This window comes from Lithobates pipiens, unplaced genomic scaffold (genome assembly GCF_037356315.1).
Source record: "Lithobates pipiens isolate NorthernLeopardFrog02 unplaced genomic scaffold, aLitPip1_a1.2 Scaffold_13, whole genome shotgun sequence".
Classification (NCBI taxonomy): Eukaryota; Metazoa; Chordata; class Amphibia; order Anura; family Ranidae; genus Lithobates; species Lithobates pipiens.
Genome location: NW_027507718.1, coordinates 210,085,032 through 210,107,006, shown reverse-complemented (window position 1 = coordinate 210,107,006; position 21,975 = coordinate 210,085,032). Strand labels below are relative to the sequence as shown.

The following is a 21,975-nucleotide window of genomic DNA, read 5'->3' as shown; positions in this document are numbered from 1 at the left end:
AATTTATTTAGTATCTATGTTTTTGTATCATGATTTCTTATCAACAGATTTGAATCAATTGATATAGCAGAATAAGTGGATTCTGCTGGCAAGGAGCTATTGCACTAGCATTGGCACAGTAATTTGGCATTATTTTTACGTTGTTATTATCTAGTGTCAACTTTGTTAACCTCCCTGACGGTACGATTATTTCGGATTTTAGGTGCTAAAAGCGGTACCATTATTTTGCATGAAAATTTGGCATTTTATATTGTAGTCCTGTAATAACTCTCTTAAATCTGTCCAAACCAGAGTCTAGTAGACATCCCGGGTATAATAAAGTTTGAAAAATGAAATCATAAATGATAATATAATAAATAATTATAAATAATTGTACCAAATAATAATATAACAATAATAAAAAATTATTCAATAATGTAATCAAATCAAAAACACTGAAATTTGCTCAGTTGCAGAATTGTCACTGTCATTACTTTTCAATATTTGATGACGGATCTCCGCACAAATCGCTATCCCTCAATTCTGCGAGTGATTCTAATTTATTATCACAGTTTTGGTTGCTATGCACAATCTCCAGTTTCCAGGCATAAAGAACAGTTTTTATAATATAAAACTGCATGCAGGACACTGGGCAGATCACTAGGGACAAAGGGGATGTGAAATATTTACATACAGCAATGTAATCTGTAAGATTCCAATATACTGTATGTATACTGTGTGTTTCACTTTTTGAATTTGGCGCCGATATCCGTCCCCGTGCGTCGCAACGCTCGCAGGGAACGGAGATTGGCGATGTGATAGATCGAGCGAGACACAGCTCGCTCGTACAGTGGGGAGACAACGCTGGATCCGAGGGAGAAGGTAAGTAAGCATCCTCCTGGATCCAGCGATGCAGTCCCGAGTCTGGCTCGGGGTTACCGCTTTTGGTATAAAAATTCCACCCCGAGCCAGACTCGGGAAGACCGTCAGGGGGGTTAATCCACTTATTTCACTAATTGAATATATGTTATTAGGGAATTAGATTTCATCACACATTTTTATTAGAAGTACGGCACATTGTTTGAATATTTTTAAAAATATATATTGAACATAATTGGATAACGAAAATAAACAAAGCTTTATTTGCTAAGCTTAAAAACATTTACTTTGCTAAGTAAACCATTTTTATTTCCTTAGTAAATCAACAAAACTTCTTTAGTAAATCAACAACTCAGGCTTATTTTGCTAGAAGGAGGAATAAAGTAGACGCACTAACTTCGTAATGCGTAACGTGAAACTAAATCATACACAATGAAAAGCTTATAAATTGCCTCTAAACCATTTACTATATACACAGTCATATGCTAATGTCTGGGGTAAATGAACTTTAATTAATCATAAGTTGATAAATGCACCTTTTTAGAAATCATACATAGCTACAGTTTATTTATTTAAAGCTATATGTTTCTCTGATAATTTATATAAAAAAAAAAAACTACAGTGGAAAATACTAGTGGCTTTTAGCTAATATACTGCATTTTTTTTTGCAAACCAGGTTTAACACAAAAAAAATATGAAATAAAAAAATGCAAACCATTCATACAGATTTGTGTTATTCATTTCTATAGGCTTTGTCTTGTTTGTCAAAAAGAGGCAGTGCAGAATATACATTTTTATATGCTGCATGTATTTGTAGTTGCATTTCATAATAAAGGAACATCTGGCATTTTACTATATCAAACAGGTACTTAACACCACTTATTGCAGATTCAATCTAGTGAAAGTAGTTGAACATATGTTTTAACAAGTATAGAGGAGAGCTATGAAAACTATTCAAGCTATTTTATTTATACTTCTCTGTTATATAGAATAATATATACATCAATGTATTTTTGGATATGTATTAAAGCTTCATGTATGTGCATGCCTTTATGTGTCTCCTATAGAATAGCAATAAAAAATAATACAATTTAAATAAACTTACCAATCAGGGCTGCTTTGTGCTAGTATCATGACTGTAAAATATTTTCTTATATTTGGTGTAGAAAAGAACTGTTGAGTACACCTTAACTTTGATTATTTGAAAGCAAAATATTAATAGATCTATTAAAAGCTGTGCTGCCTTACCAGGGACTGTGCAGATGAACGTGTATTATTCAAACTACAGTTTAAAAATGTTTATTTTGTATTGAATCAACTGCTTATTAATATTCTTCACTTTTTTCTTAAGGTCATGTGAAACAACATTTTAGAAGTGAACGCACAAATGAGAATTTTTTGTTCTATCCTCTAAAAAGTAGAAAATTGATGACTAATTTATGAACTTTTTTTCATTCCTATGTTGCTGTTCCTTGATCTTGGATCCTTTATAAAATAGGACCCAGCGAATATTGCTATATCATCAAAGATTCAAAGTTTGGTGTTACCAATAACAGTAATACTGCTATTACTAATAATACATCAACATAATTAATCTCCTAAATTGATCATCATTTTTTGTTTTTTAATATTTACGATTTAAAGGAAAGTAATTTTGTATTTTCATTTTAGTAATATTCTTCTAGCTATTTATGCTATTAAATCTAGTCATTATTAAATGCATCCAAGCATGCTTATTGAAACAGAACACTTAATATTTTTTACTGTGTATGCTTGCTATAAGATTTGAAATTATCTTCTTATAAGCACAATTACACAATGTAAAACAATATAATGTCAAACAATAAACAAAGTTTTCAGGTTATACTTCATCAATTCATACATGCTCAATCACACTAAAAGCACACTTAATATGCATTGTTAAAATAATATATCTTTGAACTATAAAATTAGACAAATATATCAATGTATAATAAAGAGTAAGATTTTATTAAAATAAAATAAACAAATATACTAGCAATAATACTGTATATGGCAGGCAAAAATTATGGCTACAGTTCATTAAGCACAGTCTGTAAATTTTGGCATTGTAAAGTATTAAATATATCTGCTAGAAAATTCAGATGCAAATGACATTCTTATGGTTTAAAAGCATGATGCCATTATTTATGGACACATACAAATGACAATCTTAAGTACCAAATGCAACCTAAAAATTGTAAGAAAATTTTAACCTGAAGACATTTGAAAGACATAGCGACCAAACTTTTTTTTGGAAAAAAAAAAAAATCCAAAATAAAGTTTGGAAATTGTAAACAAATATTTGGTATCTTTGGTAATTTGCTAGAATTGCTTTTTATATTTACTGAACACAGCATAAAAAATAATCATCTCTTAGAAAAGCACATAAATAACATTAAAATATGTTAAAATTTAAATCTAAAAGAATACAAAAACAACACTTAGAGACATAAGAAATAATCACTGTAGATATGGGTAGGTGTATATCGTACTAGTTTGCCTGAAAATACATTTGTGATAAAAAATTGTGTTTTTACCACGGTAAATTAAAATCCATGTAACAGAAATAAGAGGGTGTTTTACTGGAGTGTGGTGCAAGCATATTAGAAAAAAAAAAATGGAGTAGAAAAATGTTTTGTGCAAGGTGTAAACTTTCCTGATAAATGTTGTAAATAAATTTACAGTCATTTTATATATAATTTTGCACAATATAAATACATATACTAGCAAACAACCTTTTACTTTTTTAATTGAAAGCATGTGAAATGATATATGGAGTACCAAAACATCCAAAACATTCCAGCACCCTGAGGTTATCCAAAGGCTTAATTGTCGTGTCTGTATCTTATTCATGCATGTATATGTGGACCTGCAATGTGTAAAATATCTTGACAATACATACATATAATGAATTTCTTTCCTCACTGCCTTGCACTCAGAGTAGTTTCGATACACAAAGGGGGTAAGGGCCGCAAGCAAAGAAATATTTTAGCTCTTCTCCATCATGGACAGTGCCGGCTGCTTGGACATTGACCAACAGAATTATTTATGTCCTTTACAATTTTGATGAAGAGCACAGGGCGGATAATTAGCCCAGGACGCCTTGCGTAGCTCTTCCCATCTTGCGCACATGCATGCCCACCAAATGTGAAATGTTCGCCTTTTCCCCTCAAATGTGATGGTTGTTGAACTTATTTTTAGTGTCATTTGATAAGCCTCCCTGCTCGCAGAGAGACATCCCACTGACCCAGCCACTGGTCATTGTCTATACCAGTTCACATCAAAGCTGGCGCGCTTTGTCAGGTTTCGACTCGAATATCCATTTTGCATCTGAAGTACAGTATTGAAAGTGACTAGATCATTTGAGCCTTTTTCTTCAGCTGCTGCCTTCTTCCTCCCCCACAGTGTTTCCGCTCACGCTAACATAATTTAGGATCGTCAACGTGACACAACGCTGTTTTTCCTTTAAAAAAAAAATTAGAATACATACATTTTGTTTGTGATGGGAGGCACGCCTGTGTAGGTTTAAATTATCAATTGAGGGAAGGATGTCTTTTCACTGCTGAATCCTGGCCAATGCACAATCTCTATGAGTAATGCGCATACAGTGGTAGGTCATTCAATGTCAAAAGGCATAAAAAAGATGAGCAAAATCTTCACAGGCTGCTGCTTGCTGTTGCCTTTAATTATATTAATTAAAGTTTGAAATTCTCATGCAAAGAGAGTTGCTGAATTGTGATGCTGAAGAGCCTTTGGAGATTTCAGGAGGTTGGGGAATCTTCTGCGATATTATTATTTGTCTATATATTATTTTAATTTTCATGGAAAGAAATCCACTATAGTATGCATTAAAAAATATAACTACAAGGGATATATGCAGCTAATAACACTTCATGCGCTACTGAACTTTGCAGACAGTGAAGGGGAATGTGATCCAGCAGCCACAGTGTCAAGGTCTTGATGCATCAGTCCCTCAAACTCAGCTCAAGATCTTTGGTTAAAGGCTGTCTTCCTGCAAGATAACGCTCTATTAATTTCCCTCCTGTGTCTGGTGCATAATGAAAGAAAGGTGTCTTCAGAACTGAAAAGGCAAAATCTTTTTCTGCTTACTACTACCTCAAGGCATTCTGTCTACATTTTGTCATGTGTGTGCACTTCTCAGTGTTACAGTGGCAAGATTTTTAGTCAGAAAGTACCCGTAAGGCATTTTGGAGCATTGGAAAAGATTTTGTTCCATGACTTTGCTATCAGCCAATGAACCCTTGCACTTGTTTGGCCTGGTGGGAATTATTTCCTCTGCTTTTGGCCTAAAGTCCCTATTTAAATTGAAATACTGACTTTGTGTCCCAACAGCTTTGCTTTTCCACACAATGAGATGTTGTGGTTACAATGTCCATTGGCCATTATAGTTTGGGTGGCTTTCGGCTAAATGTTAGTGCATCTTTTTATCTTTTCCTATAACGTCTGTATGATTATGCTGAGGAAATGCAGTGGGTGGAAGCAAAAGCTGCTGGTGCCAATCCATTATCGCAGAAAACATTGTGAGGTTTTGACACAATATTCTATGTACTGTTGCAGGCATTTTAGGTGTTTTCTTGACTAAATAAATAATTGTTTATTCATTTAATTAGATGGCACTCTGGAAAAGTTCATGCATCGACCCTGCAAAAAAAGAAAAAAGAAAAAAATTATTATCTTATGCAACAAAATCATATATCAATAAAATTGAATACACATTTTCTTATTACAGTAGAGAAATTTTGTTAAAAACGTATAAAAAACCTGCTATCATCAGAGCTACAAATAATAAAGCTAGACAGAAAATGCTAAATGAAAACAGTGGCCTCTTACTTCTACCTACAAATAGTATTGTAAAAGTCTACATCCCTAAATCAAGACAACATAGCCTCATAAATACCTAAATATAGTAATGCAATGGTTTACTACAAAAAGATACAATAAAAGGTTTAAATGTTGAGATGAACTCAGCAATAATATCTGAGGCAAAGCCATATTTATTAAATTGAACATACTAAAGGAATGGACTTGATTCAGTTGAGGTGAGCAAAATGCACTAGCGTCTGCACCCCAATGTAGGTTCTGTATCTTAAATTAAATAATAAATAATAAACGTGCATATTTGCCTGCTTCCACACTCTGCATGCCACATGCCTGTAGATTTTTGTGGAAATTCCTCCAACAACTGTAGAATGGCCTACAGATCTACAATGTGCCATAGGGGCAACATTTTACAGTTCATGATAACTGGACCAGGGCACAGAAGTGGAGCATTATTTTCTTCTCTATGGAATGTAGGCAGATTATGGCTGTTGGAAGGAGCTGGTAGTGTACTGTAAACAACTTCCTTAAAACATCACAACACCCTGCCCCAATACTCATCTTAACAGCCTTCAGCAATGATGCATGAAGAGGACTGACTCCTAGGATTAGTTGTTCAAATATAAAAAAATGGCTCTATGGGTGGAAGTCAGTCATGCAGACCTCCTTAGTTAAATTCTGCATTTACATCTTAGACTCTATGATTGAAATAGTTGAAAACACAAAAATTAAAAGGGACAAAAGTCCTGTGTAGGAAAGGGGAGATGTTGCTGAATACCCTCTAGGTAGGGAATGAGACAGGCTCTGTCTTGCTTGTAAAGTACACTGTGAGAGGTTCACAGTGCTCAAAAAAATCAGAGAAGGGATTTCCATACAGGGACGAGCCTGTACAACTGTGCAAACCTGAAGGTTGGGCTGGAGTTCAACTTTAAATATGCTTTCCTGTAGAATACATTTTAATACAGGTATAATTATTTAGTCTAGCGTGTTACTTGTTCTAAGACCTCCAAGTTAAATTAATTCCTGAAGACCATTCTGTGTCCAGACTTACAAGTTGTAGTATCACTGCTTTTTACCACCATCTTCAGAAAAAAAATCAGCTGATACAGTATATATTTTTAAGTAAAATTGTACAGAAATATAGAGGCTGCCATTGCTAACCCCTTTTTTAAAATGTTAGTTTATTGGCTGTTATGCAGGCATCAATATTTTTTAAGTTGGCAATCTTGAAAAGGTATAAAGATCAAAAAAATCAGGAAAGGTTTAAGGTTCTTATTTGCATACGTGTTCTGTGTTAATGGCTCAAAGTGTTTAATCAAGTGGATCAGCATGACAGCTAGGCAACCTATAAATAGACCGATCATCAACAACAGTCTCCAATTTTCTTTTACCACAGGTTTCCTTTATTTTTAAAAGTTTGCCAAAGATTCATGGGCAAACAGATATGTAATTTTATTTATTTTGGTTTAAAAAAACTTTAAAGAATTACTGCTTAGACCCAGTTGTGGTAAAATACTTGCAAAAGGACATCAACACTCATCAATATTTTCTGTTAGAGAAGCTTTAGCTAAACAAATACCATGTTCACCCTTCTTGAAACCATAAAAAATTCTAGAGACATTAATATTCCTGTGATTCTTTACTGGCTTAAGATATATTTCACTGCTGCCTGTTACTTACTTGTAACAGTAATCTTCCCTTGTAAATATTCCTTGACAAACTGAGCATAGCTGAAGTTTACTTTTACCTGGAGAATGCATTACATTCGGAAATATTTTAATTCTTTGGATACTCTGCATATGTTTCTCAAATTTATCATAAGAACTACGTAGTTTGATTACAGTCAGCACTTGTTTAGTAAAGTATATTTTAAGTCAAATTATTTTTATTTTTGGATATAGTAGGGAAGGGGTTAAAACCTTGCCCATATTGGAGAAACTTTCTGTATACTACACACAGGATTTTACTCGCTGTACCATTCAGCAAATGTCTTTTTTCAGTGAATACAAGGTGTTCTCTGATTGGCATGGTGAATATGAGTAGCAGATGATGTCACAATCACCCTGATCTTCAAATTAGTATTTGGATGCAGGCATTTGGTCAAATTGTGTACTGGTAGGAGTGAGGTCATTGACTTGTATGAGCTGTCTGCAATGGCTTCCTAAATGACAGAAGTGACTGAACTGAACTACAAAGAATTTGGAAGGTCTTCTTGGTATAGTTCTATTGGCTGTGGAAGCAGGCATGGCTTGCCTCCAAAATGCATCCTGATTGGCTATTGCCCTTCAAAGTTGACAGCTTGAGTTCCTGGCTTTTGATAGCTCACTCCCCCAGCATTTTCTGATATCCTTCTGATACTGGTGCTGCCGCAGTGGCATGCACTGACAGCTCCCCCATGGGCAAGACATCTCTGCACAGAGCCTTCTCACGCTTGTTCTGTTGATACCTTTGTGAGTGAAACATTTTATGTATTTTACCCATAGATCATTAAAACTGTATTACACCAACAGTCCGCTTGGCACTTCTTCCCTTTTCCCTCTTCTGTTGCAGCGTGGGTCTCCCAGCTCTTGTTTGGACATATCATCCCTCTTGGAATACAATCACCTGTTTTATATACTATACCAGGCAATATGTTAAGATTAAACATCCTGGACATTTATATGGGCAGTACACCATAATATTTTATGGACAACAATCTTTTACTTTTTAACTGTTGTGTTTTAGGCATTCACAGGAAAGGGTTGTGCTGAGAACATTGTTTGTCTCTCTTCTTCTTCATTAATCCTTAGCTGGTGATTGGGGGGCAATTGTTCACAATATACTTCTACACTTGATGATAGTTGGCAATATTTCTGGCAACGGCATGTTTCTTCACTTAGGTCTTCTTTGATTTACTTAAGTCATGTTTTCTTTGTTGCTTATGGAACACTCCAGAGCAGGAATCTCCAAACTATGGCCCTCCAGCTGTTGCAGAACTACACACCCCATGAGGGATTGTAAAACTCTGACCTTCACGGACATGACTAGGCTTGATGGGAATTGTAGTTCCTGAACAATTCGAGGGCCAACGTTTGGAAACCCCTGATCCAGAGCATAGATTTCTCCCACCTCAGGAGTTTATAAGGCAGCCAAATGGTGTTCATTCTGAAAACGTGACCAAACTATAGTGGTCTGCTTTTTTGGAATTATTCATCTTCTGCAGGTTGACATTCTTGCTCGAATTGTCATGAAGAAATCTGTTTGAGGCATCACATTTAGAAGACCTTGATCTTATTTATGTCAAGTTTTAGCAGAATCTAGGTTTCTGATCTGTAAAGGATAATTGGCAGGATCAGTGTTTGGAAGAGGTGGATGTTGGTCTTGGTAGAGATGTTAGGCTTCTTCCAGAAGCACCATTTGATCAAGGCAAATTATACTATTATCTGGCCAATCCCACTGCAGACTTTCATGTGGGTGCCACCTTTTTCTTTTGCACTATAAACCCCAGGTATTTGAATTCTTGAACCTGTTCAACTTTGATTCCATTAAGGTGAAAACTGGCCTATAATCCACCCACAGTCATTACTTTGGTCTTAATCACATTGCTTCATAGGCTGTACATTTGGACAATATGAGCAATATGGTAAAGGATGTTGGTGGCCTTCTGCATCTATGTCATTAAATATAGCACTCTCATACTGGATCCCACATTTGTCAAATGCTTTCCTCATAATGGTGTTGATCATGTTATTAAAAAAGCAGGGGTGAAGTGACATATCCCTGGTAGACTCCAGTTTGGATAGAAAATTCTTAGATAGTTAATTTGGGATCCAGTTGAGCCACTGTATGATGCTTGGAGAAGTGTGATGATTTTCAGCAGTATGTGTTATTCCTCTAGTGCCCTCAACAGGGTAGGCCAGAGAAAACATTTGAATGTGGATTAAAAGTCATTGAAGGTGATGATGGTTCACTTTCTACACCTGATCCTTTCCTCTGCCAGTTGACAGAGGGTGAATATTTGATCACTGCAGCCCAGATATGGCCTGAATCATGTCTGCTCTTTTAGTCTGGTGTGTGCGCAATTTTTCTGCTGCCTTGATTGTATGATCTTCATGAATACCTTGCCAGGGATCAAAAAAAGCCTGATGCCTCGGTAGCTCTTACATTACCAGCTATTGCTATCTTTAGGATTGGCATTATGATGTCCACTGTTGCAGGCATTCACCAGGAAGTTCATAAACGTATAGAAAGAAAAGGAGGGTGCACCGACCTTGTGCATTACCAAAGATAACATTTATTAAGAAATGTAACAGCAAAAGTAATACTCACAAACAAACATTTTAAAAAGGCTTGCCCGTACTACAGCAAATTGAACCGTGTCTCTAGACACCTGCAACCTGTACCACGTGTTAGGGGGGACCAGATGGCATAAAAAGCAGCTTACGCATTACGAGGGAGGACCCTCTTCCTCAGAGCCACAGCAGTAGGAGGACTACTACTACTAGAGACGTGGTTCCATTTGCTGGAGTACTGACAAGCCTTTTTATAACGTTTGTTTGCGAGTATTACTTTTGCTGTTACATTTTTTTAATTTTATCTTTGGTAATGCACAAGGTCGGTGCGCCCTCCTTTTCTTTCTATATGTTTCAGTTCTAAGGATACCCATTGTTCTGAGGAGGGAAGCAAGATCATTGGTATTCCACACTCTATCCAAAGGGTTGGCTATACCACCCACCTATAGACTAAACCCCCGAGTACAGGAGATTGTGTTGTGAAGTTCATAAATGTGCCATTAGCTTTCTTCATGTTGTTGACTAGATTTGACCTGTCAGTCTCTTGAAGGTCTGATACATATACCTGTATATCTTTTAATATACAGAATATGTAGCTAGTCCAGAATGACCAAATCTTCATCAAATAGGTTACTATATGTTAGCTGGTGTTTGTAAAGGTTCTGAATGTGACTATTCCCCGTATCAGGTGGCACAATGCGGCAAACAACCGCATACACAGTCTGTTGGCATTGATCTCACCATGACTAAACTGCCCATTCTTTTGGCAGGTAAATCAGCTCACATACATGTATTTAAGCTCTATGCTAGCTGTCTGCCTGCCTGCACTTAAAGCCTGCATAGTAGAGTGATGCATACTATCTTAGAGCAATGCCCTGCAGCAGCGCCTGCACACCGCTGACACAGCTGGCATCTTCCCCAGTGTTTCTTCTGGGTTTGCAGGCACTGTGATTGCCTGAAGTCGTGATGAAGACACTTCCACGCATGCACGCAGGAGCCGTCGGTCACAGAACAGGCCTCTCTTTCAGAGTGTATGTGCCGATGATGTAAATGACAAAGTATACAGTATATATCTCCTAAACAGTTTAAGAGATATATACAGTACCTATAGGTAAGCCTTATTATAGGCTTACCTAATACAGTAGGTACAAACACACAAGAGGAGTTTGCTTTCTCTTTAAGTTTTTGCAATTTTCTGTACTTTACTAGTACAAGGGGAAAACACACACACATATGGATGTTGATATGATCTTCTTATCAAATGTTTACTATAAAAGTTAAAAGTTCTCTTTTTTATTATTTACAGACAGGATCATTTGACTGTACAGTGAAATTATAATCAAAATCAGCTCACTCATACTTAAACCTTAAATTCTGCCCATTTTATTCAGGGGAAAGCTTTTACTTTAAGCAGGTACTTTTAGAGAAATCTGCTGTTAAAGCAAAGTAATTATATTTTAACATGAGAACAGGGAATATTTCTGCACTTTTATTATGCAATATAAAAACTGATAAATATACTGATAAAAAGGGAGTATATCTTGCTTGGGCACAAGCTGTATGTAACAACACTCTAGATGCCACTGTAATCCAGCTGTCCGCTTCATCAACCAAGCCTTCACAGAATCTGATAGATGAATCCTTTGCAGTCATAATGAATACACATTTAATGACAATGACCACTGGGTCCTCTAAAGAACCTCCATGCCAAATTCTATTTCTTACCAAAATCCCTTCAATACCATTGTGTAATGGGTCTCATTATAAGGCATGTAACCCCCTTTGTTATGTGTTTAGTCTTAGTTTTTAAATTGAAAAAATATTTCAGATTTTTTCTTTATAAATAAAATTAGCACTCAGGGAAAATGTATATTTACAATTTTTAACCAGGTTGCTTAAAAAGTACATTAATATGCATTTTTTTTAAAAATATAATGTTCTCCTATATATTCCAAAGAGAGGTGTACAAGGTGGACTAGCCTCTACTGAGAAATGTGCATATGGGATGGTTCACTCAAGTTTATCGCTTTACATACCAAACTCAGTGAGCAATGTTAAAATGTTAATCACATTCTTCAGTTTTCCAGAGGTGGCAAAGACTATAATACAAGATAAAATTTTCTGTACACTGTGTTGAATAAATGCATTGCACTAAAGAATTAGGATTGAATTTGAATACAATATTATTATTATTTTTTATTATTATTATACACGATTTATATAGCGCCAACAGTTTACGCAGCGCTATTACAGTACAATACAAAAGGTACAGGAGGGCCCTGCCTGTAGAGCTTACATTCTAAAGGGAGGGGGTGGTGGTACAAAAGGTAATAATATACAAGGAATATGTGTAAATAGGTTTTATAATTGTGTGTAAAGCTTAAAATAAAAACTGTATTTGTAATTATATATAGATTTATGGGGCAGCCTTATTTGCTCAGTACATATGCAAGCTCTGATTTCAACTTTGCAGTGCTATACAATAATTTTGCTTCTCATTGCAAGTCAAAAAAAAAAAAAAAGCTGACTTACTGAAAAAAAAATACTCACTTTGAGGCCAATATCTTATCCCAATAGTTGCTCAGCAGTTAGGCGCACACTTTAATTTATAAAAGGAGTTAAGAACTTTCACGCAAAAAAATCAAAAAACAAGAGTAACGATTCACTTCAATTATCCATAGAGGATAGAAGAAATAAAATAAACAGGAAATGGCAATTTAATTCAGCCTTATAGTCACTGTGGTAGCAAATCGTCCACTGTCTTTAGTGGCTACTCTACAAATCTCTACATTAAATACAATAACTATAATAGTAAAAGTAAATGGAAATCATTCAGGTAGATCTTTCCTTTCTTTCACCAAAAATCAAATCAGTATGCAGCTAACTTTAAATCATGTTTCATCAGTATATCCTTTTTTTAATAACTGTGAAGGTCACAGAAAAAAAAATACTGTAAACTATAGGTTGCAAAAATAACTCATCTTTTTTTAATTGGATTTACAATACATTTATTATTTTATTATTTTTATTTCTTGAATAAGGGCAGATGAGTCATGTAACATTTACTTAATGGAATCCATCTACCCTTAGCTCAGGCATGAAGGCAAGAGGGTCTGCTTAGCTGATAAAGTCCTTCTTCCCCTTCTCCAGATGAAAGAAAACAAAATGCCCATGTAAACCTCACGGATGTATGAAATCATTTTTCCTGGTTTCTGGCCTAGGCCGGAAACCAGGAAAAAATACTGAAGACATGTAAAAAAAGTTTTAAACAAGTAAATATAATATATCTGCCTATCCATTTACCAGGGCTAATAGCATAGGGATTAAAAAGTTTAGCTCTGCTTTAAGTTTCTTGATTTGGTGTAATCAGGTCATAAGGTTTAATGTTGCTGTAATCTCAAAAGTAATTTCCCACATTTGTAATTCTGCAGCTTTCATTAAAATAATGCCTGGTGATCCTACTATTAAAGTGATATTAAAGGTTGGACATGGGGGCGAACGACCCCCAGTTCAGTTTGTGGCAGAACTTTCAAACATTGCAAAAGTTCTGAACCTAATAATGAACCCAATTGAAGTCTATAGGACCCGAACTGGAAAAATTAGTGCACATTTTGATGGTTCATATGCAAGTAATTGCGTATAAAGGGTATGGGGTCTGGGTACTGCCCTGGGGGACATGTGTCAATGAACACAAAGTTTGTAAAAATCATAATTTTTAAATGAGCAGTCATTTATTGATCCTTAAAGTGAAACCATAAAAATGAGAAAAAAATATATCTAAATATAGTGCCTAGGGGGGTTCCCTTAGTCTGCCTGCAAAGTGGCCCATCTGTACTATGTATAGAAAATGCTGCAGCAATAATGACATTTATAAAGACAAAAAAAAACGATTTTCCCTGCAAGCTTTCTTTATTTTGTAAACAATGGCTTGGGTAGTCAGTCTATATGATGAGGCCACAATTTAGTAAACTCAGAATAAGATTAGAGATGTTATGGATAAATTCTGGAGTCTCTCTAATAGACTTTGGAGAGAAATAACAGGTGCTGCTAATCCAGGACTGATCCATTTTGATAAATGTCAGCCGGTCCACAGAGTCTGTGGACAGACGTGCTCTCTTTTCTGTCACAAAACCTCTGGCAGCACTGAACGCCTGTTCAGAAAGCACACTGTATGCCAGGCAGCCCAGAAGTTCAATTGAATACTGGGCAAGTTCTGGCCAGTGGTCTATTCTCATGACCCAGTAACCCAGTGGATCATCAACTGGAAAGCTCTCCGTGTCTGTTTTTGTCCCTAGATAATCTCCCACCATATGATGCAGACACTACCGATGGGATGTGAAGGCTGACAGCCCTGGGCACGAGGACTAAAACTATTTAAAAACATCACTGAGGTGGCCGCCTTCTGGGAAGGCATTACATAAACTCCTCTTTAAGGTGTCCTCAAGAGATTTCATCTTCTGCTCCCCCTGTAGGGATGGGATGAGTTCCGAGACTTTCCCCTTGTAATGCTGGTCAAGGAGGATTGTCAACCAAAAGTGAACCTTCTCCTTGATGCCACATATTCTCTAGTTCTTTCACAGGCTTTGAAGAATGAGGGTTTCCATGCACCGCAACTTTGTGGACGCATGAGAAAAAGATTCCTCTGGGTCACTGAGGATTACATTATCTGGAACTGCCTCCTTCCAGCCACGTACTACTCCCAAGGGTTTTGGGGATGGAAAATCATCTGATAAGGGTTGACATATGTCTTACCCTGCTTCAAAGCCTTCAAAACTGCCAGAATCCTCCTACTCCCTCTCCTCTTGTGTGTTGTATGGTGTCACGAAAATGGTGTCTGCATAAAGCGGGCCTTGAGAGGAAAGGAAGTCTTCCTCTTCCTCCTGCTGCTCTGCCTCAAGTGTTCTGTCCATAGTGCCATGCAGAGTCTGCTCCAGCAATAACACAACAGGGATTGTGTCACTGATGCATGCATTGTCACAGCTCACCATCGTTGTGGACATGCATCCATTATCAGCAGCCATTGGCGTGGGAAAAAAAGCAGAGCCAGCATGAGCCTGTCGTTGTGTCATACTCAAACATGTACTCATTAACAGCCCTCTTCTGCATGTGCAGCTGCTGCAGCATTACCAAAGTCAAGTTCCACCTTGTGGGCCTGTCACAAATCATATGGTTTATGGACAGGTGGAATTCCCACTGAATTTCAGGCAATTGAGCACTGAGACTGTGTATGTCCACCTGAAATTTACCAGATTTTCCAACCCTGGGTACCTGCTTAGGAAATGCTGCACCACCAAACTGAGGACACGTGCCAGGCATGGCACATGTGTCAAACTTCCCTGTCTAAAGGTGGACAGGAGGTCTGTGCCATTATCGCATACCATCATTCTTGGCTTCAGCTGGCGTAGCATGCACCACCTGGGCCTGCTCCTGCAGAGCTGCAAGAATCTCTGCTACAGTGTAGCTCATGTCTCCTACACAGACCAGCTTAAGCACTGCATGGCACCTTTTAGCCTGACTCACGGAATAGCCCCTTGAATGTTTAGGGGGTACTGGTGGTTCATAAGAAAATTCAGCAGAGGAGGGCATGGAGGAGGAGGAAAAGTGAATGGAGCTGACATATCTTGCATCATCACCAGTAGCTGTATGGAGATGTAGAAACACAACAAGCTGCAGCACTGAGTCCTGTCCTGTATCCTTCTGAGTTGCAAGCAGAGTTACACAGTGTGCTGTGAATGAAATATATTGTACCTGCCCATGCTTGCTGCACCATGTATCAGCAGTAATGTGGTCCTTGCAGCTGACTGCCTTGCCCAACAATGTCACAACATTGCCTTCCACGTGATGGTACAGAGATGGAATTGCCTTACTTGAAAAGAAATAGCATCTGGGAATCTGGCATTTTGGTGCTATTGCTGTGTTCAAATAACTCAGCTGACTCCTCCATGCCTGATGCTGGGACTATGGCAGAAGTAGCTGTCGACAAGGAGGCAGAATAAGCCATTTTGGCAGCTGTGGTGGACTGCGCACTAGTGTCTGCTTGGGTGATAAAGGATGAGGAGGATAAGGATGATAAGCCAGTCCACCACCTCCTCTGCAAGCTGTGGCTGGATAGCCCGGGCAACATCATTAAACAGAAGAAATATGCCCTGCCTGAGGACAGACCACATCTACCTTAGCCTGTGGACACAGATGCTGCTGGCCCCCTCACAGTGACATGGGAATGCATGCCTCTCCTTGATGGCCTTCCAGACATGATGTGAGGGGTTTATTAACAAAATGTAATAAAGATGGGGAAATGTGTACGTGGATTCACTTTAATCAATGGAAAGTGGTGTTTGGTGCACTTTAACCTGAGTATTTACTACACAGACACACTCCACTGACATACTACAATATACTGCAGTAAAACTGCACTGATGCACTGCAATATATTGTGTTAAGTGTGCAACATTGCACTGAAATATACTTCGTTAAACAAGCAGGAATGCACTGCAATATACTGCGGTAAACTTGCAATAACACACTGAAATATACTGCATTCAATTTGCAGTAATGCACTGTAATATACTGCGGTACACGTGCATTATAGCACTGCAATATACTGTGATAAACATGCAATAATGCACTGACACAGATTGAGTTAAACGGTCATTAATGCACTGCAATATACTCCGGTAACGATGCAATAGCACACTTAAATGTACTGCATTAAATGTGCACTAACGCACTGGGATATACTGCGTTAAATATGCAATAACGCACTGAAATATACTGCAGTAAACGTGCAATAGCGCACTTAAATACACTGCATTAAATGTACACTAACAAACTGGGATATACTGCTTTAAACCTGTAATAACGCAATGAAATATACTGCGTTAAATGTGCAGAAATGCACTGCAATATACTGTGGTAAACTTGCACTAATGCACTGAAATATACAGTGTTAAACGTGCACTAACGCACTGAAATAATGCATTGTAATATACTGGGGTATACATGCAACAATGCACTGGAATATACTGCAGTAAACCTGCAATAGCGCACTGAATTATACCGAGACTTGTTATACTGACAAAATAAACTTACAGTAAAGTAAAAATGAACAGTCGCACTACTCTCACACTGTACTATCATTAGAGTCACACTAATGTGCACAATGCACTGAAATATACTGTGTTAAACATGCACTAAAACACTGCAATATACTGCAGTAAACCTGCAATAATTCACTGAAATGTACTGCAGTAAACATGCATTAACACATTGCAATATATTGTGGTTAACCTGCAATAATGCACTGTAATATACTGCGTTAAATGTGCAGTAACACACTGCAATATACTGTAGTAAACCTGCAATAATGCACTGAAATATACTGTGTTAAAAATGCACTAACCCACTGAAATATACTTCAGTAAATGCAATAACGCATTTAAATATTCTGCATTAAATGTGCACTATGGCACTGCAATATACTGCGGTAAACCTGCAATAAGGCACTATAATATAATGCGTTAAACATGCAGTAACGCACTGCAATATAATGCGGAAACCTGCAATAATGCACTGACATATACTGTGCTAAACGTGCAGTAACGCACTGCAATATACTGTAGTAAACCTGCAATAATGTACTGAAATATACTGTGTTAAAAATGCAGTAACCCACTGCAATATACTGTGGTAAATGCAATAACGCATTTAAATATACTGCATTAAATGTGCACTAATGCACAGCATTAAACTGCGGTAAACCTGCAATAACGCACTGAAATATACTGTGTTAAACATGCACTAACACACTGCAATATACTGCAGTGAACCTGCAATAAAGCACTATAATATAATGCGTTAAAAATGTAGTAACGCACTGAAAAATACTGCGGTAAACCTGCAATAATGCACTGAAATATACTGCGTTAAACGTGCAGTAACGCACTGCAATATGCTGTGGTAAACCTACAATAATGCACTGAAATATACTGTGTTAAACATACACTAACCCACTGCAATATACAGCAGTAAACCTGCAATAATTCACTGAAATATACTGCATTAAACATGCATTAACGCACTGCAATATACTGCAGTAAATAAAATAATGCACTTAAATATACTGCATTGAATGTGCACTAACGCACTGCAATATGCTGTGGTAAACCTGCAATAATGCACTGAAATATACTGTGTTAAACATACACTAACGCACTGCAATATACTGCTGTAAACCTGCAATGATGCACTGAAATACACTGCATTAAACGTGCAGTAACACACTGCAATGTACTGTGGTAAACGTGCAATAATGCACTGACATATACTGCAGTAAACCTGCCCTGACAAAATAAACTTACACTAAAGTAAAAATGAATGGTTGCATAACTCTAAGGCTGTACTATCACTAGATTCACACTAACATGCACCAATGCACTGAAATGTACTGCTTTAAACATGCACTAATGCAATTCAATATACTGCGATAAAGCTGCAATAAGTCACTGAAATATAATGCATTAAATGTGCAGTAACACAGTGCAATATACTGCGGTAAACCTGCAATAATGCACTGAAATATACTGTGTTAAACATGCACTAACACACTGCAATATACTGCAATAAACCTGCAATAATTTACTGAAATATAATGCGTTAAACATGCAGTAACGCACTGCAATATACTGCGGTAAACCTGCACCACCGCACTGAAATTGACTGCGTTAAACATGCAGTAATACAATGCAATATACTGTGGTAAACCTACAATAACGCACTGAAATACACTGCGTTAAATGTGTAGTACTGCACTGAAACATACGGTGTTAAACGTACACTAACACACTTCAATATAGTTCAGTAAACCTGCAATAACACACTGAAATATACTGTGTCAAATGTGCACTAACGCACTGCAATATACTGCGGTAAACCTGCAATGCTGCACTGAAATATACTGCAGTAAACCTACCCTGACAAAATAAACTTACACTAAAGTAAAAATGAACGGTTGCATAACTCTCAGACTGTACTATCACTAGATTCACACTAACGTGCACCAATGCACTGAAATGTACTGCTTTAAACATGCACTAATGCACTTCAATATACTGCAGTAAAGCTGCAATAAGTCACTGAAATATAATGCTTTAAATGTGCAGTAACACAGTGCAATATACTGCGGTAAACCTGCAATAATGCACTGAAATATACTGTGTTAAACATGCATAAACACACTGAAATATACTGCAATAAACCTGCAATAATTTACTGAAATATAATGCGTTAAACGTGCAGTAACGCACTTCAATATACTGCAGTAAACCTGCACCAACGCACTAAAATTTACTGCATTAAACATGCAGTAATACACTGCAATATACTGTGGTAAACCTGCAATAACGTACTGAAATACACTGCGTTAAATGTGTAGTACTGCACTGAAACATACTGTGTTAAACGTACACTAACGCACTTCAATATAGTTTGGTAAACCTGCAATAACGCACTGAAATATACTGTGTTAAACATGCATAAACACACTGCAATAAACTGCAATAAATGCAATAATGCACTTAAATATACTGCATTAAATGTGCATGAACACACTGCATTATACTGCGGTAAACCTGCAATAATGTACTGAAATACACTGCGTTAAATGTGCAGTAACGCACTGCAATATACTGTGCTAAACCTGCAATAACACATTGAAATATACACACTGCAATATACAAACTGCAATAAATGCAATAACACACTTAAATATACTGCATTAAATTTGCACTAACACACTGCAATATACTGTGGTAAACCTGCAATAATGCACTGAATTATATTGCGTTAAAAGTGCAGTAACGTACTGTATTAACTACGGTAAACCTGCAATAATGCACTGAAATACACTGCGCCAAACCTGCAGTAATGCACTGCAATATACTTCTGTAGTCGTGCAATAATGCACTGAAATGTGCTGCAGTAAACCTGCCCTGACAAAATAAACGTGCACTAAAGTAAAAATAAACAGTCGCACAAATCTCACACTGTACTATCACTAGATTCACACTAATGTGCACCAACACACTGAAATTTACTGTATTAAATATGCAATAATACACTGCAGTATAGTGTGGTAAACCTGCAATAATGCACTGAAATACACTGCGTTAAACATGCAGTAACACACTGCAATACACTGTGGTAAACATGCAATAATGCACTGAAATATACTGTGTTAAACGTACACTAACGCACTTCAATATACTTCAGTAAACCTGCAATAACGCACTGAAATACACTGCGTTAAATGTGCAGTAATGCACTGAAATATACTGCAGTAAATGTGCAATAATGCACTAAAATATACTACGGTAAACCTGCCCTGAAATGATAAACTTACACTAAAGTAAATGGTCGCACAAATCTCACACTGTATTATCACTAGATTTACACGAATGTGCACCAACACACTGAAATTTACTGCTTTAAACATGCAGTAAAACACTGCAATATGCTGTGGTATAGTCCAATAATGCACTGAAATATACTGCAGTAAGCCTGCCCTGACAAAATAAGTTTACACTAAAGTAAAAATTATACTGTACTATCACTAGATTCACACTAATGTGTCAGTAAAGTAAAAATCAAACGGTCCCACTACACTCACACTGCACTATCACTAGATTCACAATAAGACTGGTACTTTACACTCACAATATAATCACAATAGTACACTATAGCACACTAAAGCCTCATACAAATGATTGGAATTTCCACAGACAAAACCTCTGACTTATGTTTGAAGGCATGTGCCTGGATTTTGTCTTGCATACAAACGGCAAGGAATTGTCGGCCAAAAAGCATGAATGTACTGACATACTATGTAGTTTTTCAGCTCTTTAAAGCCACCCTTTGGGCTCCTTCTTTTTTTTTTTTTTTTTTTTTTTATAGCTACTTCAGCGAATTATTCATGAGGTCCAATCAGATTAACGTTCATATACGTTATCCTCATCTCCACATCATTGTAGCATTTATTTTCTAATTGAAATCTCAAACATAGATTTCCCTTTTTTTTTTTTTTTCCCCCTCCACATACAAAAAAGAAAAAGCTACTGTTATCCAGAGGGAAAGGTATACCAACAGAACAAAGCAAACAAAGGGAAAACATTATGTAATTCGACCCTACCATTTCTCCCCTTCTTCACTCTCTTACACCCCACCCCCCCTCTCCCCCCACCCTCCCTCTCCCACCACCCATGCGTAGAAGATCCAACCTTCTCAGAATCTAATATGCTCTGCGTAGCTCCATGATTTTTTGAATTTTTTCCACTCATGCCATAGCTCTACTCCTGTCTGTCCCCTATCCTCCTGGCTTTCCCTTCGCCTAGTCATCCGGTAAGTCTCTTCCACAGTATTGATCCATTCCCATGTTGCTGGGCTTTCCACATTTTGCCAATTCTTTGGTATCAGTCTCTTGGCTGCATTTAAAAGATGTGGCACCAAAGAATTCTGATATTTTTTCGTTTCCTCCCTCGTACCATGAAATAGGACCACCCATGGATCCTCGGGGATTGAGATATTTGTAATTTCTCTTATATGGTGTAATATTCTTTTCCAATATTCCTTTATTTTGGGGCATTTCCACCACAGGTGGGCCATTGTTCCTACTTCCCCACATCCTCTCCAACAATCCCCGGATTTACTTGGATCTATTTTATGTATTTTATCTGGGGTAGCGTACCATCTAGAAATAAGTTTATAATTCATTTCTACTGTTCTGCTATCAACTGCAGATTTATGTATAAGTTTAAAAATTTTCCTCTTAGTGCTATTATCACATAGTGTTCCCATATCCATTTCCCATTTCTGCATATAGGGTAGACTCTCCAGCTCCCCTTCCTCAGCCAGGAGCCCATACAGCTTAGAGATCGTTCCCCTGGAGTCTTCCGCTAAGCAAAGCTTCTCCAGGGGTGACCACTCCTCTTCTGTT

At 37.1% G+C, this 21,975-nt stretch overlaps 1 protein-coding gene across 2 annotated transcripts in view; it reads right to left on the bottom strand.

Annotated features, from left to right (window-relative positions):
- Positions 1-2,820: 2,820 nt before the first annotated feature.
- ANTXR2 (ANTXR cell adhesion molecule 2) overlaps positions 2,821-21,975 on the bottom strand; it is a 301,029-nt gene continuing 281,874 nt past the window's right edge. For both annotated transcript variants that reach the window (XM_077476177.1, XM_077476176.1), the window contains exon 18: positions 2,821-5,541. In XM_077476177.1, the coding sequence (XP_077332303.1) occupies positions 5,503-5,541 (39 nt within the window). In that variant the 3' untranslated portion in view covers positions 2,821-5,502. The remainder of the gene's footprint in view (positions 5,542-21,975) is intronic.